At 37.0% G+C, this 26,707-nt stretch overlaps 4 protein-coding genes, 1 long non-coding RNA gene and 1 pseudogene across 7 annotated transcripts; 3 read left to right on the top strand and 3 right to left on the bottom strand.

Moving 5' to 3' along the window:
* Nucleotides 1-3,427: 3,427 nt before the first annotated feature.
* LOC104712150 (uncharacterized) lies at nt 3,428-4,852 on the top strand. Its single transcript, XM_010428983.3, has 3 exons — nt 3,428-3,775; nt 3,913-4,018; nt 4,424-4,852. Exons 1-3 carry the CDS (start codon nt 3,740-3,742, stop codon nt 4,567-4,569), a joined length of 288 nt encoding a protein of 95 aa, XP_010427285.1. The 5' UTR covers nt 3,428-3,739; the 3' UTR covers nt 4,570-4,852.
* Nucleotides 4,853-7,788: 2,936 nt separating this feature from the next.
* On the bottom strand, nt 7,789-8,934 carry LOC104712149 (dirigent protein 24 pseudogene; annotated as a pseudogene). The gene has a single exon (XR_015565680.1). The product of XR_015565680.1 is annotated as a dirigent protein 24 pseudogene (transcript).
* A 556-nt stretch (nt 8,935-9,490) lies between these two features.
* LOC104712148 (spliceosome-associated protein 130 A) lies at nt 9,491-13,782 on the top strand. Its single transcript, XM_010428981.3, has 3 exons — nt 9,491-12,792; nt 12,894-13,385; nt 13,480-13,782. The coding sequence occupies exons 1-3, from the start codon at nt 9,784-9,786 to the stop codon at nt 13,615-13,617; spliced, it is 3,639 nt and encodes a 1,212-aa protein (XP_010427283.2). The 5' UTR covers nt 9,491-9,783; the 3' UTR covers nt 13,618-13,782.
* Nucleotides 13,783-18,808: 5,026 nt separating this feature from the next.
* LOC104712147 (spliceosome-associated protein 130 A) lies at nt 18,809-23,163 on the bottom strand. The gene is made up of 3 exons (XM_010428979.3): nt 19,799-23,163; nt 19,206-19,697; nt 18,809-19,111 (listed from the first exon to the last, which is right to left on the bottom strand). Exons 1-3 carry the CDS (start codon nt 22,805-22,807, stop codon nt 18,974-18,976), a joined length of 3,639 nt encoding a protein of 1,212 aa, XP_010427281.2. The 5' UTR covers nt 22,808-23,163; the 3' UTR covers nt 18,809-18,973.
* LOC104712146 (caffeoylshikimate esterase-like) lies at nt 23,045-25,175 on the bottom strand. 2 transcript variants are annotated; one of them, XM_019230048.2, is made up of 6 exons: nt 25,040-25,175; nt 24,809-24,955; nt 24,278-24,408; nt 24,053-24,193; nt 23,809-23,907; nt 23,045-23,639 (listed from the first exon to the last, which is right to left on the bottom strand). In XM_019230048.2, the coding sequence occupies exons 1-6, from the start codon at nt 25,173-25,175 to the stop codon at nt 23,382-23,384; spliced, it is 912 nt and encodes a 303-aa protein (XP_019085593.1). In that variant the 3' UTR covers nt 23,045-23,381. The 2 variants fall into 2 exon arrangements, with proteins under 2 accessions (XP_019085593.1, XP_087323340.1); XM_087467214.1 differs by lacking the exons at nt 24,278-24,408; nt 24,809-24,955; nt 25,040-25,175 and having other exon boundaries at nt 24,053-24,212.
* A 484-nt stretch (nt 25,176-25,659) lies between these two features.
* Nucleotides 25,660-26,692, top strand: LOC147939020 (uncharacterized). The gene is made up of 3 exons (XR_015565282.1): nt 25,660-25,793; nt 25,878-25,919; nt 26,343-26,692. It is a non-coding gene; the product is annotated as an uncharacterized LOC147939020 (long non-coding RNA).
* The last annotated feature ends 15 nt before the right edge of the window (nt 26,693-26,707 follow it).

Below are 26,707 nucleotides of genomic sequence, written 5' to 3'. Positions count from 1 at the left end.
GAATCTGGTCTAGAAGAGATTTTTTGGGCTGAAGCAGCATCTACTGCTGTATATCTTATCACCCGATCACCAGCATCAGCAGTAGATCACAATGTACCTGAGGAATTGTGGTTGAATAGGAAACCTGGTTACAAGCATCTTAGGAGGTTTGGGTCAGTCGCTTATGTGCATCAAGATCAAGGGAAGCTGAAACCGAGAGCTTTAAAAGGAATATTTCTAGGTTATCCTCAGGGTACAAAGGGTTATAAAGTTTGGTTACTTGAGGAGAAGAAATGTGTGGTCAGTTGGAATGTACTATTTCACGAAGAATTGATGTACAAGGAGTTAGCAGGTAAAGTCCAAGATGATAAGTCAACTGAGGTTAAAGGTGATAAGGTGTTACTTGAGTTTGGTAAACTAGGGTTGGAATGAGGAGAAAGTTCAAATTCAGGTGGAGCTAATATAGATGAAGTGAGTGACTCAGAAACAGAGTACTTCGAGCCTGAGGAAGAAGCACCTGCATCTGTTGCAAGCTTAAAGCATTATCAGTTGGCAAGATACAGAGTACGAAGAGAGATTAAAGCTCCTGCCAAGTTCTCAGATTATTCACAGTTTGCTTTTGCATTAATGACTGCAGAAGAGGTGGTTTGTGAAGATCCTCAATGTTATCATGAGGCTATCACAGATAAGTTCAGTAAGGAGTGGGATGCTGGAATGTCTAATGAGATGAGTTCCTTGAAGAAAAATGGGACTTGGGAAGTTGTGGATAGACCTGAAAATGAAAAGGTTATTGATTGTAGATGGCTTTACAAGAAGAAGCCTGGCATTCCTGGTGTAGAACCTGAGAGATATAAAGCTAGCTTAGTAGCAAGAGGCTTTACACAAAAAGAAGGAATAGACTATCAGGAAGTGTTTGCACCAGTGGTGAAACACATATCCATCAGAACCCTAATGTCATTGGTTGTTAAAGACGACCTTGAGCTCGAACAGATGGACGTTAAAATGGCTTTCCTTCATGGAGAGCCTGATAAACCGTTGTATATGGAACAACCTGAGGGTTATGAGGAGAATCCAGGTAAAGACCTGTTTGTTGAAGAAATCGTTATACGGACTTAAGCAGGCACCTCGACAGTCGAAAAAAAAGTTTAATGCCTTTATGATCAAGCAAGAGTTCAACAGGAGTGAACATGATCAGTGTGTCTATGTTAAAGAGGTATGTCCTGAAGAACTTGTCTACTTGTTGTTATATGTGGACGACATGTTGCTTGCTGCTAAGAGTATAACTGAGATAAATAAACTCAAGGAAGGTTTAAGTAGGGAGTTTGAGATGAAGGATATGGGTGCAACAAGTAGAATTCTGGGGATTGATATTGCTCGAAACAGGAAAGAAGGCACTCTGACTTTATCTCAGTCTGGTTATTTGGAGAAGGTGTTAGAAATGTTTAATATGAGTAAAGCTCATGTTGTGGAGACTCCGATTGGGACACATCTCAAATTGAAAGCTGTTAAGAATGAAAGTGAGTGTGTCAATCTTGATAAAACTCCATATGCTAGTGCGGTTGGAAATGTAATGTATGCAATGGTAGGCACTAGACCTGATATAGCGCATGTTGTTGGTTTGGTGAGTAGGTTTATGAGTAAACCTGGTTATGTGCACTGGGAGGCTGTGAAGTGGTTACTGAGATATCTAAGAGGAGCTAGTGATTTGAATTTGACATTTACTAAAGGAAATGGTCTAAAGATAGAAGGTTTCAGTGATTCAGATTACGCAGCAGACCTTGTTAGAAGAAGGTCGACCAGTGGTTACGTGTTTACAGTTGGAGGAAATACTGTAAGTTGGAAGTCATGTTTGCAGCCTGTTGTTGCATTTTCAACAACTGAAGCTGAGTATATGGCATTAACAGAGGCTGTGAAAGAAGCTCTGTAGCTTAGAGGATTGCTTAAAGATATGAGTTATAGCCAAGAGAATGTCACAGTTTGGAGTGATTCACAGTCTGCGATATGTTTGTCGTAGAATACTACTTTTCACGAGAGGACCAAGCATATTGCGATAAAGTACAACTTCATCAGGGACGTCATTGAATCTGGAGAGGTTGTTGTTCAGAAGATTCACACTTCAGTGAATCCTGCGGACATGCTTACAAAAGGCATTCCTGTGCAGAAGTTCAAGGTAGCTTTAGATTTTCTAAAGTTGCTCAGGTGAGATGTAATATCGTCTCGGCCGAAGGTTAAATCCAAGTAAGTGCAAATTTCACTGAGCAAGAGAGAAATCGAATCAAGGTGGAGTGTTGAAGGTTTCTGATTCAATTCCAGGTTTGGTCTTGGTTTGTCTTAACCGAAATCAAGAAGGGTTGGATTGGGTGGTTATCTCCGGTTTTGGAGGCATGTGACTAAAACAGAAAGAATGAGCCAAAACGCAAAACTTCTAACTGCAGTGGAGGGTTTGCTGTTATATCGAAACGTTGTGTTTATTATTTTTCTAAGCTTCTTCATTCTTGTATCTTCCTGAGTTTGTTTCAAGAAAGAGAGACTTAGAGAGAGAAAACACCATTGTTGTAAGCTCAAGTTTTTGCTGTGTTCATCTTGCTCTGATAGTGAATTGCTGAACTGGGTTAACAAACTCGCGTCTTGTGTTCTTTGTTCGTTATTCGTTTAGATTTTGATCCAGGTTGAGAGAGAGTGATTCGCATACTCAAATCGAATCTTTCTTGCTTCAAATCATAACAACTTTGTTGGTGTTATTAAAAAGTAATCAAATTCCAAAAGAAAAATGATCGAATTACCAAAGAGCAACTTAAGTTAATCATAGTGTATTGTAGCTAACGCCTGATGTAATGTTTTTGTTGATGTTATAACTTATATGTGATGTTTTCCGCTTATATGTACCAATAATTGATATCTTACAACAGTTATTTTTATTTTTCTTTGTTCTTGATGAAAACCTTAAACATTTTAAAGTTTTATATTCCACAATACATTCTAGGAAGAAGTCGGTTAATTACAAATTTACAATTGCTCTCGAAACGTCATTTGTTTATTTTGCACTAGCTCCTTTATGATTTCGTATTCTTTAATTACTTATTTTCATGTAATCATGCTAAGACTTTCTCCAGCGGTGAAAAACGTTGATGATTGCTAAAAAATAATTATTAAAGATTTTTTATAAACTTTTTTAAAATAAATTCATTAACAAATTAGTGACACATGTAGTTTGTTGTCTCAGAATCGTTTCTCCCATTACTCAACAGGGAAACGCATCTCCACTTTTCTTCTTCTCTCTTCATTTTATTATTTTTTTAATAAAAACGTTTCATATAGGTACGTCCGCCGGAGAAGTTCTAAAGCTCATTTTCTTATATAAAATTAATTATTAACACCAGAAACGTATATATTTCTAGAAGATTATGGAAATTAAAAACACGACTAAGTGTTTTTTTGCAGAAAATGTAGAGAGAGGGGGGCCATGGATCACGTGGATGATGCGTGGGATGGAAATGAAAAAAACGAAGGGAGAAGAGAGAAAGAGTGATTTTACAAATCTCCTCTAATCCTTTCTCAGCCAATTAAGATCAATCTCCCACGTGGGGCTTCTGGCCCCATGCATGCACATCATCTTTCAACTATTCACTCCTTTTGTCTCCTTCTTCATCCTTTTTGCGTGATCTTCTTCTATATATGGCTGTCTTTATCTCCACAAGTGGCTTTTAGAGAAGGCTCTTTTGAGTTTTGGTGTTAATTCTAGCTAGGGTTTCCATTAACAATGGCTAATTCTTCTTCTGCTTCTTACATTCACATGGTAATATTATATGTGATTCAAGAACCTTTTGTAGTAGTACTACTCCCTTGTTTCGATGAGTGATTATATATATTTGTCTCTATAACGTATGTGTATACCTCAATTTGTTTTGGATGTGTGTATGTATATATGTATAGGTGCAGCACATGATAGAGAAATGTTTGATCTTCCATATGAGCAAAGAAGAATGTGTGGAAGCTCTCTCTAAGCATGCAAACATCACTCCTGTCATCACCTCTACGGGTTTTCCTTTCTCTCTCCACTTTTTTATATTTATCTTTCTATAATCCTTATGTACACAGATGATACACCTATGTACTCTCTAACAGGATTATAAACTGTGGACATATCATTGTATTATTATACCATAATTAGGAATTTGATCTTGCGACATGTAGGTACCTACACATGATCTTCCGTGATCGATGGATCTTGGATTTTTTTTCTATTCATATAAGTGTTCATGCATGATCTAACGATCATGTGCACTGCTTTGAATACACGGAGGCTATAATACTTTTTTTTTTCTTTAAAAAAAATCTAAATCTTCCTTGTTACATAATAGGATAAATTTTATGTACTAATCGAACTCTAGATCTGTTTTCATTTTTGTTATCATAATTAATTGGATACCAAAAAAAATTACAGTGTGGAAGGAGCTGGAGAAAGAGAACAAGGAGTTCTTCAAGGCGTATGAAGAGAGGCAAAGCAAACAAGAGCAAATGTCGGAGGAAGAGACAAACCAGATGATCCAGAAGATTATCTCGGATTCATCTAAAGAATCCGACGACTGATCGCGATGTTCAATCGTTAGATTTCAAAAAAACCTTATAGTTTATATATGAATCTCATGAAAACGATTTATCCCTGACGCATGCATGTTTATGTGTAAAATTAAATCGTTTTTTCCTCTCTTCGCATCGGTCCAACAAGAAAGACAGCAAAAAAAATGGAGTGATGACACTCCTTTTGGTACGTTATACGTACGTGGTCCATATAATATTGCCTTTGTATAATTATTAAATATAATAAAACTGACGCTCATACATCGATAGATCGTGTGGCGATTTAATTGAATGTATCATGTGTGTGTGTATATATATATAGTCACATAAACTATTTCTTGATGGTCTTGGACCTCTTGGTCACCTTAAAAGTCTATAACACTTGGAAAATAATTATCATCATGGTTCCCATCCCAATATGCTTGCAAGTTTAGGCATCTACGTGACCAAAACCACCATAAGTTCAGAGTTAGGTGAGAAACCCAATCGAATATTTTTTTCCTTCTGTTTTTGAATAGAAATTGAAAAGGTCTCAAGTAGTTTTCATTAACACAAAGAAAAAACTCAAAAACGTCTTGAGTAATTTCCAATTAATCTCCGAATACACCTGGCGTCAAAACTTGTTAGAACGCCTGATCAACCCCTCACTTGGACAATGTTACCTTGTGCACAATTTTTTTTTGGGGGGGTCAAAGTTACAGAAACTTAACATAAGAAAACTGTCACTAAACATGACACGAATAAGGAAACTGAAACTCAAATCAGAAGACTATAACACGTGTTACTTGCTAGCCCAAAAGCCACATGTCTAAAAGACTAAAACTCCTTTGAAATTTGTTTTATTTTTTTGGTAAGTAATTAATCCACCACATATTTGTAAATGAAAACTTCTTAAAAGGATAACTCTTGCGTTAATTGATATGATGTATAGGCTTACAAAACCCAAATTGAATACTCGTTAAGGAAATGGAGTTTTGACACGTCTATTTGTATTCTGTTACAATATTCGTATATGATTTATTATAAATTTTAAGATAATAACTTATTAAAATAATATATATCATTATAGATTTTTAGAGCTTTTCCAGCGGCGAGAAACGTTGATGTTTGTTTAAAATTTTTGTTTTTCTTCCAATTAATTCACCAATAAATTAGTAACGCTTGTCATTTTTTGTCTTAGAAACGTTTCTCCCGTTGTTCAACAGAAAAAAGTATCTTCTCTTTTCCTCTTCTCTCTCTTCATTTTATTATTTTTTTAATAAAAACATATCATATAGAAACGTTTGTTGGACATGCTGTCCGACGTTAAAAATGAGATAAGTTGTTCAATATATATTATTTTAATAATTTTAATGTAATATAATTATTTATTTAAAGATTAAATCAGAAAAATCAACTATTAGCTATGTGACAATCTGTCGAGAAACGGTTCTATAGATCCTCAATTAAGAATTCTTTCTCACCTCTTTTTTTATTTTTCTCACTTTCTCTTTTCTTTTATTATTACTAGATGAGTACTCGCATACTGCGCGGGTTATCTTTTGGCGATATGAATAATTACATTTTCATTATCAATATCAGATCGTGTATTGAGTAGTCAAAAACGAAAGTACAAACCATGGTGATCAATATCATGTGACTGAAAATTTGGAGTAGACACCACACATGATTGAATCTTCTTTTTCTCTGACATTGTAGCAGTAAGGAAAAAACTGTAGAAAATTTGGCCAATTCTCAAATCTCTTAATCTATTATACCTCTTAAGAATTAAACACAAAATGACCAGTTTCTTCTATTCTATAGTAATATTACATTTAATAACACACATACCAGTCCTAGATACATAAAATAAAAATTTAGAAACAACACCACTCGAAGATAAAATCCTTAAGGTTCACCATATTGAGAATGAACTTGCAATCATGTGTATAGTTTAGCAGATAGAGTGATATAAAAGAGGTTTACAGAGAAGGAAAACAACACAACAATGTAAACTTAAGAGAGAATTTTAATTTTTCTTGTTTGTTATCGAATGAGAATGATATAATCACTTACAAACTATTATTAGAAGAACTAATTAAACATTTTTCTCTATATATTCACGACTCCTGCCATATAAGGATTTGTTTTTTTTTTTCGAACCTGCTACACCGTCCCAAAGCAAGAAATATATGAATAATTAAAGAAAATAGTAAGCAAAACATAGCATGCAATTCCCATAATGAAGAAACTAACTTGTAATCTATTTTAAGCAAAAGAAATAAACCATTAATAATGCATTAACATAGTATAGGTAACCTACAAAAAATAACCAGTTACAACCAATATAAATTTGTTCATGCATAGATATAGATTATTGAGAAGCCTAAAAAGCCACAAGCTGTACCCGTCAGCTATTTGGAACAATAAGCATACTATCATTTCCAATTAGATAATTTCTAGATGATGTTAAGATTGTCTTAACATCATTATAAGATAATTTTCTTTCTTTAGGAAGTTCAGTCCTCTGTTATCTTCAGCATTCTAATCTATATTCTAAAGCCAAGTCTCGTTGGTGATTACTTCAAAGGAGTACTCTCTGAATATTCTTGATCTTCAGACCTTCATCTTCCACATCCTATTAGTTCATTACAAAAAAAAACAACAGGATGTGAGAGATATTATAAAAGATCAGTTACTACAAAAATCAAAGTAAGGGAAGACGAAAAGGGTCAAAGTAGCAGTTACTATGAAATCAATCAAGGGAAAACGAAGATAATCAGTCAAGTAACATAAATAATTCAAAATGATTTGTTGATTTTAGTCATGGACTGTGGCACTCTCTCTATTGCTGATGTGGCAGAAGTTTGGAGAGAGTTGACCAACTTTCATAGTATAGATTTATTTCTTTTTATTGAATGAACAACTGTGTGATAATCGACGGTGCAAATGATCTTACGATTACCAACAATAACGAAGGAATGGCAATGTTTTCAACACATTTGTAATTAACCTCAAAAATATCTAAGAAGTCATGCTCCAAATTTCATCAACAAGGCTATATGTGGATTTGTTAACGACATCCAAAACTCTTAACTAAATTTGATCATCTAACTTGAGCTCTTGATTTTGGGATTTAAGTCAGAAGATAATAGTGTTTACACAAGCGTTTTGTGTGTTTAGAGACAGACAACTATTTTTAAGAATTAATGCACAAATTTAAGTATTTACCAAAAAAAAACTAAAGAGTTTTGCATGTAAAAAGACATATTAAAGATTCTCATTCAACCATTTTTTATACATTAAGCGTGCACAACACAATAAAAGCCACACATGAAACTAGTAAACAAGAACATACAAATAAAACAGAGATATTTTTACAACAAATGCCATTACTCTTCAAGCTTTGTAATATGTAAGATAGACGCTGAAATGTAGAATGGTATCATGACCATCAGTGACATGTTGGTCTTCCTGGTTGTGCAGAGTCTCCACGACAGCGTACCCTTTAGCATGCTCGAATCTTCCAGTCCCACCCACAACAGCAATATGCGAGGCATGAGAAGCAGTTCGGTGAACCCCGAAGAAGCTGATGGCATCATCAAGGGTGTCATGATGATCATGCTCTTCGTGGAGCAACACGGTTAAGGAAAGTGTCTGGCTAGTTCCGTCCAAAGAGGTAGCCAGGTAAAACCCTTGAGCTCTGCCAATGATTGCAGAGCCTAGTTCATGGCCCTCAGTGAGCTCATCGTCAACCACGGTAATAGTGCCAAACATGAGCTGTTGGAGGGCAGCTGCTGGAGGGAGCTGACCCGTGGTTACAAAGGGAAGGTTGTTGGAGCTAAGTGCTCCTTGGGAGTTACCGTTACTGTTTTGGATGACGGTGTTGGCTTGCGAGCCACTAAGTCCTGTGAGGAGTGGAGCTGTGTTTGGGTTGATTAAATTGTTGATGTTGTTTGCGTTCACAAGCGGCACTGCGTTATCTACTGGGAAAATGTTGTTGCTGGATTTAGAAAACGGTATACCATTCACCTCTGTTTGTGCTACTATTCCCGTAACCACACGTGCTGATGGGTGTGACCCGCCTAGCACGTCATGCATAAAGAACTCGAGGATTGGCTCGTGTCCTCCAGTGACAGGTCCTGGTAGAGGAATTGGTATTGGATTTTGTGTTGTTGTTGTTGTTGGAGTTGTTGTTACGGCTGGTGAACTATCATCCTCCTCCTCTTCCGGTACCGGGGGGATTTGGGTGCCGGGGACTAGTTGTGGCTGAGTTTGAAACTCATCGAGAAGTCGAGCGGATTGGACAATGGAAGCTATCAAGAGAAAGAGAAAGATTGTTAGGCTAAGAGCTTTGGCCATCGTTCTTTCTCTTATGCTTTGGTTTTAGGTTTTGTGTTTATTTTCTGAGGCCTAATGGTTTTGTTTATATAGGAAGCTTGGAGGATGATAACTTGATAAGAGTGGAGTTGTTGTTGTTTTTGTCATTGCTTTCTTAAACTCTAGCTGAGTAATGGATTTAACTAAACCTTATAGGTTTTATCAATATTAATATATGCTACTTACTCCTCTTGTTTGATCTGGCCTTGTTGATTTCTTTGACCTATTTTGCTTCTTTCTATTTCCCTCTAGAAATTAAAAGAGATCGTTTTAAAAGAAAAAAAAAATGAATTGTAAGAGATCGTATTCATATCTTCCTATACATAAAGACAATTTATGCATTGTTTGTTCTAAAATTATGTTATCTTGCTAAACTATATCATTGTTCATTTGGAATTTTTTTTTTTTGTTGCAGTCTGACTTTTATAGTTTTGGATTTTGGTTCAGTTCATACACTTTTTAGTTTTTTGGTGCCTTGTTAAAACGATTAATGCAGTTCTTTATGATTTTACCGGTCACATAATTATCCTAAATCACAACTTATAATAGAATATTGGGCCAATATTGGGCCAATGTTGTTACATCCTGAATTAAGGCCCATGGCTGAACCTCCGCCGAGCAGGAACCACCACTCCCCTCGTCGAGCTTGGAGCTATGGCGGTAATTCATAATTAGCTGAGCTCTAGGGTTTATTGTTTCCTTTCTTCACCATAATTTGCCAAATCCAAAGTCGTAAACGGTCTAGGAGTTCATCTGAACTCGGAAGCAAAACCATCCTGAAGTTGTTACAGTTTCCTGGATTCTACTAAACCCTAGCAGGTTCGGTGGTGGTTGTATTGTAGGGTTGGTCGAGGTTGAGAGAGAATGTATCTGTACAGTCTTACACTGCAGCAGGCGACGGGAATCACCTGCGCAATCAACGGGAACTTCTCCGGTGGGAAGACGCAGGAGATTGCGGTAGCGCGTGGCAAGATTCTGGATCTTCTCCGCCCAGACGAGAACGGTAAGATCCAAACGATACACTCTGTGGAAGTATTCGGTGCAATTAGATCCTTAGCTCAGTTTAGGTTGACCGGTGCGCAGAAGGATTATCTAGTGGTTGGGTCAGATTCGGGTAGGATAGTGATACTTGAGTACAACAAGGAGAAGAATGTGTTCGATAAAGTTCATCAGGAGACCTTTGGAAAGTCGGGTTGCAGAAGAATTGTGCCTGGCCAGTACTTGGCTGTTGATCCCAAAGGAAGAGCTGTTATGATTGGAGCTTGTGAGAAGCAGAAACTGGTTTATGTTTTGAACAGAGATACTACTGCTAGGTTAACCATTTCTTCTCCTTTGGAAGCTCACAAGTCTCATACTATTTGCTATTCTGTCTGCGGTGTGGACTGCGGCTTCGATAACCCGATTTTTGCAGCCATTGAGCTTGATTACTCCGAGGCAGATCAGGATCCTACTGGCCAAGCCGCTAGTGAGGCTCAGAAGCATTTGACTTTCTATGAGCTCGATTTGGGGCTCAACCATGTCTCTAGAAAGTGGTCTGAACCAGTTGACAATGGTGCCAATATGCTTGTTACTGTTCCTGGAGGAGCTGATGGGCCGAGTGGAGTTCTGGTTTGCGCCGAGAATTTTGTTATTTACAAGAATCAGGGTCATCCAGAGGTGAGAGCCTTGATACCTAGACGAGCTGATTTGCCTGCTGAACGAGGAGTTTTGGTTGTTTCTGCAGCCGTGCACAAGCAGAAGACAATGTTCTTCTTTTTAATTCAGACCGAGTATGGCGACGTTTTTAAGGTTACTCTGGATCACAATGGGGATAATGTCTCCGAGTTGAAGATAAAATATTTCGACACCATTCCTGTCGCTGCTTCGATTTGTGTTTTGAAGCTGGGTTTCCTTTTCTCTGCTTCGGAATTTGGAAACCATGGTTTGTATCAGTTTCAGGCCATAGGGGAGGAACCTGATGTAGAGTCTTCATCCTCTAATCTGATGGAGATTGAAGATGGTTTTCAGCCCGTCTTTTTTCAACCTAGACGACTTAAGAACCTTGTTAGCATTGACCAAGTCCAGAGTCTGATGCCACTCATGGACATGAAAGTCCTAAATCTTTTTGAAGAAGAAACGCCTCAGATCTTTTCACTTTGTGGGAGAGGTCCACGCTCCACTCTAAGGATACTGAGACCTGGTTTGGCCATCACTGAGATGGCTGTCTCTCAGCTTCCAGGTCAGCCAAGTGCTGTGTGGACGGTGAAAAAGAATGTGAGCGATGAGTTTGATGCATATATCGTTGTCTCTTTCACCAATGCTACTCTTGTACTTTCGATTGGTGAAACAGTTGAAGAAGTTAACGACAGTGGGTTTCTTGATACTACCCCGTCCCTGGCTGTCTCTCTGATCGGCGATGATTCTCTCATGCAAGTCCATCCCAATGGTATCCGCCACATAAGGGAAGATGGACGTATTAACGAATGGAGAACTCCTGGCAAGAGGTCAATTGTTAAAGTTGGGTATAATCGGCTTCAAGTTGTCATTGCATTGAGTGGGGGAGAGCTTATATACTTTGAGGCAGATATGACGGGTCAGCTGATGGAGGTGGAGAAACATGAGATGTCTGGTGATGTGGCTTGCCTGGACATTGCGCCTGTTCCTGAAGGAAGACAAAGGTCTCGCTTTCTTGCGGTGGGATCCTATGATAATACTGTGCGCATTCTATCTTTGGATCCTGACGACTGTCTGCAGATTCTCAGCGTGCAAAGTGTCTCTTCAGCTCCGGAGTCTCTGCTATTCCTCGAAGTTCAGGCATCGATTGGTGGAGATGATGGTGCTGATCACCCGGCAAATCTCTTCCTTAATTCTGGTCTGCAGAATGGTGTTCTATTCAGAACGGTGGTGGATATGGTGACTGGTCAGCTTTCGGATTCTCGTTCCAGGTTCTTGGGACTGAAGCCTCCCAAGTTATTCTCCATTTCTGTGAGAGGTCGGTCTGCAATGCTGTGTTTGTCTAGCCGACCTTGGCTTGGTTATATTCATCGGGGACACTTCCACTTGACGCCTCTTTCTTACGAGACTTTGGAATTTGCTGCCCCCTTTTCATCTGATCAGTGCGCTGAAGGTGTAGTCTCTGTCGCTGGAGATGCTCTGAGAATTTTTATGATCGATCGTCTTGGTGAAACGTTCAACGAAACAGTGGTCCCTCTGAGGTACACGCCTAGAAAGTTTGTTGTCCAACCCAAGCGGAAGTTGTTGGTTATTATCGAGAGTGACCAGGGAGCATTCACCGCAGAAGAGCGTGAAGCTGCAAGAAAGGAGTGCTTCGAGGCTGGTGGAGTGGGAGAAAATGGCAATGCAGATCAGATGGAGAATGGTGCGGATGATGAAGATAAGGAGGACCCGGTTTCAGATGAGCAGTATGGTTATCCAAAAGCAGTTTCTGAAAAGTGGGTTTCTTGCATCAGAGTTCTTGATCCTAAGACAGCTACGACAACTTGCCTCCTGGAACTTCAGGACAACGAAGCTGCATACAGTGTCTGTACGGTGAATTTCCATGATAAAGAGTATGGTACTTTGTTGGCTGTTGGTACGGTCAAAGGGATGCAGTTCTGGCCCAAAAAGAATCTAGTGGCTGGGTTCATACATATTTATAGGTTTGTGGAGGATGGGAAATCTCTTGAGCTTCTTCATAAGACGCAAGTAGAAGGTGTTCCTCTTGCTCTGTGCCAGTTCCAAGGAAGACTGCTGGCAGGGATCGGACCTGTCCTCAGATTGTATGATTTGGGCAAAAAGAGACTGCTTAGGAAATGTGAAAACAAGCTCTTTCCAAACACCATTATCTCTATCCAAACTTACCGTGATCGAATATACGTTGGTGACATTCAGGAGGTGAGTGCTAGATCCTGTTTTCATGTTTTACTCATTGTTGTTGTTGTGCGCTTCTTATTGGTAAATTATCTCATCTGACCTATCAATTTTTTTTGTTGCAGTCTTTCCATTACTGCAAGTACAGGCGCGATGAGAATCAGCTATACATATTTGCAGATGACTGCGTCCCGAGGTGGCTGACAGCATCGCACCATGTGGATTTCGATACCATGGCAGGGGCAGATAAGTTTGGGAATGTGTATTTTGTGAGGTTGCCGCAGGATGTGTCGGAGGAGATAGAAGAAGACCCGACAGGCGGGAAGATCAAGTGGGAGCAAGGAAAGCTGAACGGAGCACCGAACAAAGTGGACGAGATAGTACAGTTCCATGTTGGGGACGTTGTGACGTGCTTGCAGAAAGCTTCGATGATCCCAGGTGGATCGGAATCCATAATGTATGGAACAGTGATGGGTGGCATAGGGGCATTACATGCATTCACATCCCGTGATGATGTCGATTTCTTCTCTCATCTAGAGATGCACATGAGGCAGGAGTATCCTCCTCTCTGCGGGAGAGACCACATGGCTTACAGATCTGCGTATTTTCCGGTCAAGGTATGAACCAAAAAAACCATTGCTCTTTTTCTCCTCTCCAAATAAAAAGCCTTGTTTTTGAATTGACACTTTTTGCATCTTTTATGTTTAACAGGACGTGATAGATGGAGATCTCTGTGAGCAGTTCCCGACACTTCCAATGGACTTGCAGAGGAAAATAGCAGACGAGTTGGATAGAACACCTGCGGAGATTCTCAAGAAGCTCGAAGACGCTAGGAATAAGATCATTTGAAAACACACACAAAAGAGGAGTCGTTGTTTTGTTGAAGAGGACAATGTAGAGTAGAGAAAGAGGTTATAATAGTTTTTTGTAAAGCTCTGTCTTCAATGGTTTGTAAAACAAAAACTCTTGTGAGAACTGATGAGTGAAGTCCAAATTTACTTTTGAATTCTACCATTTGGATCTCGTATATTTTAGTTGTTATTCTTAATGTTGATCCTTGTAGTAGTTGTGTGATGGCATATGGATGCTAAATGTTAATAGACTCCCGAACGTAGGCATTCCCATTCATAAAGTATGGATTAGTGATCCTAATTTTCACCTATTACTGTCTCCTGAATTATACTCCTTTTGTTTCATAATTTCACCTATAAGCAAAGAGGAGTCATTGTTTTGGATCGCGTATATTTTGTTGATTTTAGTTGTGCGATTGCATATTGATGCTAAATCTATACTATGAAAGTTGGCTAACTCTCTCCATCTTTGTGCCACATCAGCAATGGAGAGAGTGGCACATGTACATGACTAAAATCAACCAATCATTTTGAATTTTTTATGTTACTTGACTGATTCTCTTTGTCTTTCCCTGCTTGATTTTCGTCGTAACTGCTGCTTCGATCTTTTTCGTTTTCTCTTGCTTTAAATTTTGTAGTAACTGCTCATTTATAATATCTCTTACATCCTCCTGTTTTTTTTTGTAGTGAACGAAGATGTGGAAGATAAAATTCAACTACAGAGAAAGGATAACTTGAAGATCAAACATATTTAGAGAGTACTCTTTTGAAATAATCACCAACGAGACTAGGCTTTAGAATATAGATTAGACTTCTGAAGATAACAGAGAACTGAACTTCCTAAAGAAATAAAATTGTCTTATACTGATGTTAAGAAAATCTTAACATCATCTAGAAATTTTCTAATTGTAACTGATTATTATGCTTATTTTTCCAAATTGCTGATGGGTACAGCTTGTGCCTTCTTCTCAAGAGTCTATATCCACGCATGAACGAATTTACATTGGTTGTAACAGATTAGTTTTTATAGCTTACCTATACTATGTTAATGCATTAGTAATGGTTTATTTCTTTTGCTCAAAATAGGTTACAAGTTAGTTTCTTCATTATGGGAATTGCATGCTATACTTTGCTTACTGTTTTCTTTAATTATTCATATATTTTTTGCTTTGGTATGGTGTGGCAGGTTCGAAAAAAACAAATCCTTATATAGCAGGATTCATGAATAAATAGAGAAAGATGTTTAATTAGTTCTTCTAATTATAGTTTGTAAGTGATTATATTCATTCGCATTCGATGATAAACAAGAAAAATCAAAGTTCTTATGTGTTGTTTTTCTTCTCTGCAAACCTTTTTTCTATAACTCTATGTGCTCAACCATACATAGAATTGCAAGTTCATTCTCACTATGGTAATTTTATGTATCTAGGGCCAGAATGTTTGTTGTTAAATGTGATCTTACTATAGAATAAGAAGAAACTGGTCATTTTGTGTTTGATTCTGAAGAGGTAGAATAGATTATGAGTCTACAGTTTTTTTCCATACTGTTACACTAAGATTCAATTATGTGTGGTGGCTACTCCAAAATTTCAGTCACATGATATTGATCACCATGGTTTGTGCTTCCGTTTTTGGCTATTCAATACACGATCTGATATTGACAGTGAAAATGTAATTGTTCATATCGTCAAAAGATAATGCGCGCTGTGCGCGGGTACTCATCTAGTGTTAATTAATAAGGTCAATGTGGACCTCTTCCAACCAACAAAAAAAATTGATTTTAATATTCCTCTAGTCTTATCCCAAATTATAGATTTTTTTAGCTTTTTTTAATTTTAAATCTAATATAATAAAGTAGGCTTACTTACACTCTCTAAGGAAGCTCTATCATCTGCCACGTGGCACCTTTGAATCTTTTGTTTTTTTTGTTTCTCTTATGTTTAAGCTATTTATTAATAGTCTGTGTAAATAATTAATCTGTCACAAAAATATCTTTACTTCCCAAAGCAAAACCGAAGGAATCTCACAGTTCCGTCTTCTCCTCTTTCTCGCCTCACTCTCTTCTCCACCCCTACCTTCTTATATGTTCAATTACCGCTAGAAACCCTAATTAATCTCATCTCCGTTTTCATGGTGTTTCGTTGACCAACAACGGAGATCTTAAATCAATATACCGACGTTAACGTCGCTAAAAATCATAACAATGATATGTGAGAAAATGGAAAATCGTGATAGTTCATATATTTTTTTATCACCTATAAAATAGTTTAAGTATTTTCTGGCAATGAAAGTAGTTCATGTTTTTTTTCAAGCAAATATTAAATAAGTCATGTATTTTTTTGGTATTTTTCCCTTTTTTAGTTTCATCTTTCTAATTTAAAAATATGAGAGACACACTCTTCTATTTTTGATTATTATCATCTAATTTAAAAATATATAAGTTATTTTCATAATTAATTTGTTTGTAACATGTGACATATTTTCATGTAATTTTCTTTTAAATTTATTTTGTGGTCTCTTTTTAATATTTTCTTACCTAATTATTTTTATATTTTATATTATATAATATTTTCTAATTTCAGTTACTCTCTCCTTACTGGTCTATTTGGTATTTATTTTCTTAAACAATTAATATTTATTTTTAATTAAACCTAAAATGTAACATATTTAATCATATACATTAATTCATACTTTAAATATACACTTTAGTACTAAATTGTAACTAAAATTACATAAACTGTGAATTGCCTATTTGTTTTCTCCATTCACTTTCAGTTAAATACCCTAGCAATTATAATTATAACTCCTCTAATTTAATTTTTGAGAAATGTAACTTCCATCACTTCCTATCCTATAAATAATCATTCTCACATCCTCCTCCATCATATCTCAAATCCTAAATATTTTTGTTTTTGTTTTTTATGTTTTTAATGTTCTTGCATTGGTTGAAAACTGAATGAAAATAATATTTTAAGAGTTCAATAATATATTTTACATTGTTCTCCATTTTATTTCTTCTTGCTTTTATGTACTTCTTTCTTTACTTTAGATGTTAGATTATTTCTTACATATTATATATATTTATCTGATTCTTAAAAATATGTAATGTTCTAACTTCTAAGGAAAGAAATTTTGTATTATAATTATGAAATATCAAATCAATTTTTCTTAACTCTCTCTTACCTTTAACAAAATTGTAATACATTTCTTAAGAATACTCATCATTATATTTAGTTTCTGATTAAACATATAATTACATAAAGATCATTAAGCTATATTTATTTAATTCAAATATGTACTTCAAAAGGATTTATCTATATAAAAAACATTATAATATTCTAATTTCTATCTAGCTTTTACTACAAAGATGAAACAATTATAACTATTAGCAATATATATTTAAAATGAGGGCAATATAAAAAATAGACTTAAAGATAAAATTAATCTTTGGGAATTGTACTTTAAAGTTTTGCTTGCACTTCATATGATTTTATAGAAAATAATTTCGTTTCTCTCATTTAATACTTTAGGTTTTGTATTAGCTTATATGAGCAACTTAAATTAATATTTGAATATCATAGTTAATTTTCATTTAATCATTTTTTTAACCTCAAATCCTCAGAGAAACTAATGAAAATTATTATTGAAGTTAAATAATAATAAAACAAAGAAAATAAATAGATATGTATGTGTGATTATATTTAAATTAGTTATAAATTATGAAATTGTATGTTTTTTTTAAATGTAAATTTTCTAAAAAGATTTAGATTTAGAATTTTTTGCTTTTTTAATTATTAAATAAAATTAAATTAATTAACATAATTAATTATATGTATAACAATCCGCGCATGCGCAGGATATAACGTAGTAACCTATATTTTAATTGATACTTTTAAAAGTCAAATTGATATATTTCTCTTTTAATATTAATATTAAGATGCCCTCCTAAAACATACTTAATTAAGATCATGATATTTACTTCATGGAGCAACAATATATAGCATATCATGATTCATATAAACTTGTCATTGTGTATGTTTCAAAAGTAATTTAAATTTGATTAATGTTAAAATGAATAATTGACTCATGAATTCAATCACTTTATTTGATGATTCACATCCATCATAACATATATTGAAAGAAATAAAGGTTCACAGTTTGTGCAAATTGGTCAAATGACTAATTCTAAGGTAAATATATTACCAAGTACCCAAATGTTTAGACACAACCACAATCCATAACATATATTGCTTTCAGTTTTAGTAATTAAAAATTATTACTTTTGTATTAAATGTAAAACAACACTTTTAGATAATTTTTTGGAAGGAAGAACTTAGATTAATAACTTGATTAAGACTATGAAGTTATTAATCCACAAAGTTTGTTTAAATCATAGGAAAATCGTGGCAAGCTGCTGAGATGCATAATAAGCATTAAATCATGGATAAACATAAAATCAGAATCCCACCATGGGTTGTGTGTATTGTTGGATTCTTCCTTTGTTTCTTTAAGAACATATGTTCTTCCACACATAACAATAAAAACACCTTCCTCGGGAAATCTTTCAGCCATCGTTCTTCTTCGTACAAGCTACCGATAACAACGACATCAGACGATAACTACAAGATTGTCTTTACGAGTCTGAGGATTCATGCTGAGAAAGGTACCAAGCTTATGAGTCTGAAGAATCATGCTGAGGAAGGTACCAAACATGATGAGAACACTGTTAAAGCAAGCCTTAAAGAACTTGTAATAAGACTCAAGGATAACCATTCCTTAGGTTTCAACTTCTAATATAGTTACTTCTATTTTACTTTTAGTAGTCATATTGAAGTGTATGATATTTTGCTAAACAAATCTCCCAATAAAACATCCTGTCACAAAAACTATATTATAACCTCTTTCTCTAGTCTACATTGTCCACTTCAACAAAACAATGACTCCTCTTTTGTGTTTTTTTATTAAATGATCTTATCCCTAGCGCCTTCGAGCTTACAGGTGAAAATATGAAACAAAAGGAGTATAATTCAGGAGATAGTAATAGGTGAAAATTAGGATCACTAATCCATACTTTATGAATGGGAATGCCTACGTTCGGGAGTCTATTAACATTTACCATCCATATGCCATCACACAACTACTACAAGGATCAACATTAAGAATAACAACTAAAATATACGAGATCCAAATGGTAGAATTCAAAAGTAAATTTGGACTTCACTCATCAGTTCTCACAAGAGTTTTTGTTTTACAAACCATTGAAGACAGAGCTTTACAAAAAACTATTATAACCTCTTTCTCTACTCTACATTGTCCTCTTCAACAAAACAACGACTCCTCTTTTGTGTGTGTTTTCAAATGATCTTATTCCTAGCGTCTTCGAGCTTCTTGAGAATCTCCGCAGGTGTTCCATCCAACTCGTCTGCTATTTTCCTCTGCAAGTCCATTGGAAGTGTCGGGAACTGCTCACAGAGATCTCCATCTATCACGTCCTGTTAAACATAAAAGATGCAAAAAGTGTCAATTCAAAAACAAGGCTTTTTATTTGGAGAGGAGAAAAAGAGCAATGGTTTTTTTGGTTCATACCTTGACCGGAAAATACGCAGATCTGTAAGCCATGTGGTCTCTCCCGCAGAGAGGAGGATACTCCTGCCTCATGTGCATCTCTAGATGAGAGAAGAAATCGACATCATCACGGGATGTGAATGCATGTAATGCCCCTATGCCACCCATCACTGTTCCATACATTATGGATTCCGATCCACCTGGGATCATCGAAGCTTTCTGCAAGCACGTCACAACGTCCCCAACATGGAACTGTACTATCTCGTCCACTTTGTTCGGTGCTCCGTTCAGCTTTCCTTGCTCCCACTTGATCTTCCCGCCTGTCGGGTCTTCTTCTATCTCCTCCGACACATCCTGCGGCAACCTCACAAAATACACATTCCCAAACTTATCTGCCCCTGCCATGGTATCGAAATCCACATGGTGCGATGCTGTCAGCCACCTCGGGACGCAGTCATCTGCAAATATGTATAGCTGATTCTCATCGCGCCTGTACTTGCAGTAATGGAAAGACTGCAACAAAAAAAATTGATAGGTCAGATGAGATAATTTACCAATAAGAAGCGCACAACAACAACAATGAGTAAAACATGAAAACAGGATCTAGCACTCACCTCCTGAATGTCACCAACGTATATTCGATCACGGTAAGTTTGGATAGAGATAATGGTGTTTGGAAAGAGCTTGTTTTCACATTTCCTAAGCAGTCTCTTTTTGCCCAAATCATACAATCTGAGGACAGGTCCGATCCCTGCCAGCAGTCTTCCTTGAAACTGGCACAGAGCAAGAGGAACACCTTCTACTTGCGTCTTATGAAGAAGCTCAAGAGATTTCCCATCCTCCACAAACCTATAAATATGTATGAACCCAGCCACTAGATTCTTTTTGGGCCAGAACTGCATCCCTTTGACCGTACCAACAGCCAACAAAGTACCATACTCTTTATCATGGAAATTCACCGTACAGACACTGTATGCAGCTTCGTTGTCCTGAAGTTCCAGGAGGCAAGTTGTCGTAGCTGTCTTAGGATCAAGAACTCTGATGCAAGAAACCCACTTTTCAGAAACTGCTTTTGGATAACCATACTGCTCATCTGAAACCGGGTCCTCCTTATCTTCATCATCCGCACCATTCTCCATCTGATCTGCATTGCCATTTTCTCCCACTCCACCAGCCTCGAAGCACTCCTTTCTTGCAGCTTCACGCTCTTCTGCGGTGAATGCTCCCTGGTCACTCTCGATAATAACCAACAACTTCCGCTTGGGTTGGACAACAAACTTTCTAGGCGTGTACCTCAGAGGGACCACTGTTTCGTTGAACGTTTCACCAAGACGATCGATCATAAAAATTCTCAGAGCATCTCCAGCGACAGAGACTACACCTTCAGCGCACTGATCAGATGAAAAGGGGGCAGCAAATTCCAAAGTCTCGTAAGAAAGAGGCGTCAAGTGGAAGTGTCCCCGATGAATATAACCAAGCCAAGGTCGGCTAGACAAACACAGCATTGCAGACCGACCTCTCACAGAAATGGAGAATAACTTGGGAGGCTTCAGTCCCAAGAACCTGGAACGAGAATCCGAAAGCTGACCAGTCACCATATCCACCACCGTTCTGAATAGAACACCATTCTGCAGACCAGAATTAAGGAAGAGATTTGCCGGGTGATCAGCACCATCATCTCCACCAATCGATGCCTGAACTTCGAGGAATAGCAGAGACTCCGGAGCTGAAGAGACACTTTGCACGCTGAGAATCTGCAGACAGTCGTCAGGATCCAAAGATAGAATGCGCACAGTATTATCATAGGATCCCACCGCAAGAAAGCGAGACCTTTGTCTTCCTTCAGGAACAGGCGCAATGTCCAGGCAAGCCACATCACCAGACATCTCATGTTTCTCCACCTCCATCAGCTGACCCGTCATATCTGCCTCAAAGTATATAAGCTCTCCCCCACTCAATGCAATGACAACTTGAAGCCGATTATACCCAACTTTAACAATTGACCTCTTGCCAGGAGTTCTCCATTCGTTAATACGTCCATCTTCCCTTATGTGGCGGATACCATTGGGATGGACTTGCATGAGAGAATCATCGCCGATCAGAGAGACAGCCAGGGACGGGGTAGTATCAAGAAACCCACTGTCGTTAACTTCTTCAACTGTTTCACCAATCGAAAGTACAAGAGTAGCATTGGTGAAAGAGACAACGATATATGCATCAAACTCATCGCTCACATTCTTTTTCACCGTCCACACAGCACTTGGCTGACCTGGAAGCTGAGAGACAGCCATCTCAGTGATGGCCAAACCAGGTCTCAGTATCCTTAGAGTGGAGCGTGGACCTCTCCCACAAAGTGAAAAGATCTGAGGCGTTTCTTCTTCAAAAAGATTTAGGACTTTCATGTCCATGAGTGGCATCAGACTCTGGACTTGGTCAATGCTAACAAGGTTCTTAAGTCGTCTAGGTTGAAAAAAGACGGGCTGAAAACCATCTTCAATCTCCATCAGATTAGAGGATGAAGACTCTACATCAGGTTCCTCCCCTATGGCCTGAAACTGATACAAACCATGGTTTCCAAATTCCGAAGCAGAGAAAAGGAAACCCAGCTTCAAAACACAAATCGAAGCAGCGACAGGAATGGTGTCGAAATATTTTATCTTCAACTCGGAGACATTATCCCCATTGTGATCCAGAGTAACCTTAAAAACGTCGCCATACTCGGTCTGAATTAAAAAGAAGAACATTGTCTTCTGCTTGTGCACGGCTGCAGAAACAACCAAAACTCCTCGTTCAGCAGGCAAATCAGCTCGTCTAGGTATCAAGGCTCTCACCTCTGGATGACCCTGATTCTTGTAAATAACAAAATTCTCGGCGCAAACCAGAACTCCACTCGGCCCATCAGCTCCTCCAGGAACAGTAACAAGCATATTGGCACCATTGTCAACTGGTTCAGACCACTTTCTAGAGACATGGTTGAGCCCCAAATCGAGCTCATAGAAAGTCAAATGCTTCTGAGCCTCACTAGCGGCTTGGCCAGTAGGATCCTGATCTGCCTCGGAGTAATCAAGCTCAATGGCTGCAAAAATCGGGTTATCGAAGCCGCAGTCCACACCGCAGACAGAATAGCAAATAGTATGAGACTTGTGAGCTTCCAAAGGAGAAGAAATGGTTAACCTAGCAGTAGTATCTCTGTTCAAAACATAAACCAGTTTCTGCTTCTCACAAGCTCCAATCATAACAGCTCTTCCTTTGGGATCAACAGCCAAGTACTGGCCAGGCACAATTCTTCTGCAACCCGACTTTCCAAAGGTCTCCTGATGAACTTTATCGAACACATTCTTCTCCTTGTTGTACTCAAGTATCACTATCCTACCCGAATCTGACCCAACCACTAGATAATCCTTCTGCGCACCGGTCAACCTAAACTGAGCTAAGGATCTAATTGCACCGAATACTTCCACAGAGTGTATCGTTTGGATCTTACCGTTCTCGTCTGGGCGGAGAAGATCCAGAATCTTGCCACGCGCTACCGCAATCTCCTGCGTCTTCCCACCGGAGAAGTTCCCGTTGATTGCGCAGGTGATTCCCGTCGCCTGCTGCAGTGTAAGACTGTACAGATACATTCTCTCTCAACCTCGACCAACCCTACAATACAACCACCACCGAACCTGCTAGGGTTTTAGACTTCAACTTAAGATTTTCGCTGGCCTTTCGAGTTTATGCGAACTCCTATCGCATTATCAACTTTAGATTTGGTAAGATTATGATGAAGAAGGAGATGAATAAACCCTAAATATTACCGCCATAGCTCGAAGCTCGGAGAGAGGTGTTCTAACCGCAAAGATCCAATCATGGGCTTGTTTTCTGAAACCAAACCGGCCCATATAGTATTTACTAAAAAATTCAAAATCAAGGGTAATACAATCAAGGAATTTACATTTACTTTGGATGCTTGTGTTTAGTTAAACCAGTAGTACTTAGTACTTACTGTATCTACATGATATTAAATAGACAAATACAAAAACAACCCAGAAGGTTAGAAAACAAAATCTTACTTATTTGATAAAATCATCTAATCTCTTAAGCTATGATCCAACCTTTTTTTTTTAATTTCAAACCTTAAAAAATGAAGTTGCACACTAGGAGAAAATAACAAGACGTGGTTGTACGTAGTAGTCTAGACCGAGTCTGAGTTAATCAGATTTGAGATTTTGCTTCATCATTATTAGCCTTGACATTAAGTGTAGTGATTCTTGTCTGCATCCATTGGACAATGTCATTGAACACAACTGTTGAATTCTCTGGAGGCTCCCCGAAAAGAAGGCTATGCCACATTTCTGGATACAACTTCAAGGTCTTGTCATTAGATGAAGCCACCTCATAAAGCAATTTGCTCACTCCTTTATCCGTCACTTTGTCATCTTCTCCATGCAAAACTATGAACGGCATTGTCACCTATTCTCACATGCACATATACCCCAAATTAACATTTTTACATTTTAAGATGTTAGATTGTTTTTTTTTTTGTTTTTTTGGTGACTTTTTGGGTTTGTTTTGAACATTTACATATATATGTATATTAGTATATTTTTTTACCAAAAAAATGTATATGTTAGTAGATTACCTCGTTCAACCGATTCTCTAGATCGAGACTGACTCTATAAAGCTCGCTCATTGTCTTCATACGAGGTCTCCCTTGGTAGCAATTTGGATTCGCTCTTATCTGTATGTTTAAAGGGTCATGACTCATGAGTGTGATAGCGATTCTGGTCCGAAGATTTTTCAACGTTTATAATTTATTGGTTACCAAAAAACAAAATCATATCTTATAAATGATGTACGTATCGAAAAAAAAAAAGTAAGAGTACCTCTTGTCTCTTTTCAGGCAGTTTAAACGCGTTATTGATGATATCGGGTCCCGGAACTATCGATTTCCATGATGGGATCAGATTCGTAACCATAGTAATCATAGATATAACCATTCGTGATGGTTTCATCTCCTCAGCAATCTGACTCTCATCATATTAGTACGTAATTATACATAATTCTTTTAGGATATGAAACGATGTACGAATGTGAATGTATATGTTCACCTTACACATGGGCGCAATAAGGATTCCTCCATCCCATAACTCGGGTTTCTTGCGGTGCAACAGAAGAACTACAGCTCCTCCCATCGACTCTCCCATTATAAACTTCTTCTTCTTTGTGTTATCTCCCATCTCTGCCTCGCACAACAAACAAAATCAAAGTCGTACATGGCTTAGTATCGCGGATAACTAGAGCATTTGCATGGGACAGTGGTTTAGTTCTAAATTCTTTTTGCATAAGATTTATTTACCACATAAAAATATGTATTTACTATAGATTTGCAATGAAACTCCATATAATATAATTTGAGTTCGCATTTACATTTAGCCTATACTTTTAGATGAAACCATTTTAACTTTTCTAAGAATACCTTTTGTTTTCAAAAATAAACTGTAAAATGTTACACATTTTTCTCATGTAGAAATGTAAACGCAGAAAAATGCTTTTGAAACAGTCTAGCTGGTTTATGGCTAACGTTATGATAAATTCAACAATGTACAGTGTCTAATGAGGTCAAGAAAGAAGAGATGGACCAGATATTTTGGAGAAATGTGAAGAGACATCGTCGATGAGAAGATCGAAGTTATCAATGTAGACAGAGAGGCCGCCTGATCTTCCATGTCCTTCATATTCAATTCCATACACAGCAAACCCTTCTTTTGCAAAATTAGATGCAATATCTGCAAGCAAGAATAATTCACATTTAATTCACCTCTTTGTTCCTCAATCTCCAATGGATGCATATATATTATGTAAATAGATACCTTTAAAGGTGGTGCTGCAATCAATTGCATAGCCATGGCAAAAAAAGATGAGAGCTCTTGGTTCTTGGTTCACTGGAAACCATTTGCATGTTAAGAGTTGCATCCCCCTTGAATTCTCTATGAATTCCTGAATCATTGAACTTATAAGACTTGTTCATTTGATATATAATAAAAACATAAGAGTATTGAATTTTACCTCGCTATATCCGACTTGGCCGTCAACATGAGCCTGTACATTACAAAAGTCAAGTCAAATATACATAAATTTATAAGCCAGATAATTAAGAAGAACAAAACTAACCATGTTTGATCACAGAAAATGTAATGTGAGAGTAGCAATTAAAACATAACAGAGAATATATGGCTTAGGTTGTTGTTTCTTGTGGAAGAAGAAATGTTTGAAAAGGGTTGAATCAGACAATAGTGATGTCCTTCTTCTTCGCTCGCAAGACCTATTACTAAAATTTTAGGGGTGGCCTAAATTTAGCAATTTCATAACACCAAAAGTAAAGCACTAATGGCGGAATGAGTTTTTTTTTTTTTTTTCTTTTTCTTTAACGTCATTTAGTGAAGTTGTAACTTCATAAATTATAAATGATGCCCAATTAAATCCATACTAACAAGAAACTGGTTACTTTTCCTTCTCATCATATTCTAGTTTCTCACTTAGATTTAGGTTGATTTCATGTTCAGTGTTCTGTGAAGTCGTAACCTGCTCTCTGACATTTCCATTCAATCCTAGTCGAAGAACGTTGTAAGTCCGGTCGTGAGCTTTAACTAGAAGAAAGCAAGTTATCGATTGTTTTATAATGTTTTAAGAATCAAATGCAATTTGCAGTTGTTAAACGCATATAACAACACCAAACGCAAATATTGAATGGTAAGTCAAATAAATATCACATTTCATGTACTGTTTTCCAAATATATGACAAATTAAAACATATATTCAAAAATACCACAAACAAATTTGGGTTTGCCAAAGGTTGTCTAAATGTTAATATGAGGTCATAACTGATTTAGTAACTCTTTATGAACTTTAACTATCCACAATATTTTGGGATCTAGAATTTGTTCTAAATGAAATTTCGACATGTAATGCAAACCATAATAGTACACATGTAGGTTCTGATATGGTCAAATTTTTTTTGTTTGGATAAAGAAACAACATCAAATTTTGTAGTCTAGCTAGAGTGAGTAACTAATTTTCATTTATGGTAATCTCAGTGTGGTGGTATATAACAATTTTCGTGAGTTTTTTTTCTAAATCTCATAAATTTTGTTTTGTTTTGTTTTGTTTTGTGAGGACTGAGGAGATTCATTAAAGGTTTACATGTTTTCCAACCAAGTCAAACTCAAGTAACTACGGGATATTATTCTTAAATACGGATTTATATTGGATCACGCAGAGAGTAGATTTGGGGAATCATCTTGATGAGTATTAGAGAAGCAATATTTTCTTTTTATTATTCTTGCGAAGTTACATTTTCAAACATGAACTTGGGTGTTTGTATAACTTTTTATTTGATCCTTCAAAATTACGCTAGATCAACTAAAAAAATTGGGTCAGCCTTTTACTTATTGTAAAATTGGAGGCGTTGAATTATAACAGGTTGTAAGAATTTAGAACTCAAATCTACTATACAAAGCGAGGATTGGAAAATTTCTGAC

The sequence above is a fragment of the Camelina sativa genome, chromosome 9 (assembly GCF_030686135.1).
Source record: "Camelina sativa cultivar CO46 ecotype springtype chromosome 9, ASM3068613v1".
NCBI classification, from domain to species: domain Eukaryota; kingdom Viridiplantae; phylum Streptophyta; class Magnoliopsida; order Brassicales; family Brassicaceae; genus Camelina; species Camelina sativa.
The sequence above is the reverse complement of the archived record's forward strand: the minus strand, read 5'-3'. Positions and strand labels throughout refer to the sequence as shown.

Bases quoted from the DNA above. Each gene is read 5' to 3' on its own strand.
- LOC104712148 (XM_010428981.3), top strand. From the start codon at position 9,784: ATGTATCTGTACAGTCTTACACTGCAGCAGGCGACGGGAATCACCTGC. The intron at 12,793-12,893 runs GTGAGTGCTAGA...TTTTTGTTGCAG, and splicing joins ACGTTGGTGACATTCAGGAG to TCTTTCCATTACTGCAAGTA. The intron at 13,386-13,479 runs GTATGAACCAAA...TATGTTTAACAG, and splicing joins CTGCGTATTTTCCGGTCAAG to GACGTGATAGATGGAGATCT.
- LOC104712147 (XM_010428979.3), bottom strand. From the start codon at position 22,807: ATGTATCTGTACAGTCTTACACTGCAGCAGGCGACGGGAATCACCTGC. The intron at 19,698-19,798 runs GTGAGTGCTAGA...TTTTTGTTGCAG, and splicing joins ACGTTGGTGACATTCAGGAG to TCTTTCCATTACTGCAAGTA. The intron at 19,112-19,205 runs GTATGAACCAAA...TATGTTTAACAG, and splicing joins CTGCGTATTTTCCGGTCAAG to GACGTGATAGATGGAGATCT.
- LOC104712150 (XM_010428983.3), top strand. From the start codon at position 3,740: ATGGCTAATTCTTCTTCTGCTTCTTACATTCACATG. The intron at 3,776-3,912 runs GTAATATTATAT...ATATATGTATAG, and splicing joins CTGCTTCTTACATTCACATG to GTGCAGCACATGATAGAGAA. The intron at 4,019-4,423 runs GTTTTCCTTTCT...AAAAAATTACAG, and splicing joins TCCTGTCATCACCTCTACGG to TGTGGAAGGAGCTGGAGAAA.
- LOC104712146 (XM_019230048.2), bottom strand. From the start codon at position 25,175: ATGATTCAGGAATTCATAGAGAATTCAAGGGGGATGCAACTCTTAACA. The intron at 24,409-24,808 runs GTCCATCTCTTC...TGTGCGAGGCAG, and splicing joins ACATTTCTCCAAAATATCTG to AGATGGGAGATAACACAAAG. The intron at 23,640-23,808 runs GTAATCTACTAA...ATGTGAGAATAG, and splicing joins TAGAGAATCGGTTGAACGAG to GTGACAATGCCGTTCATAGT.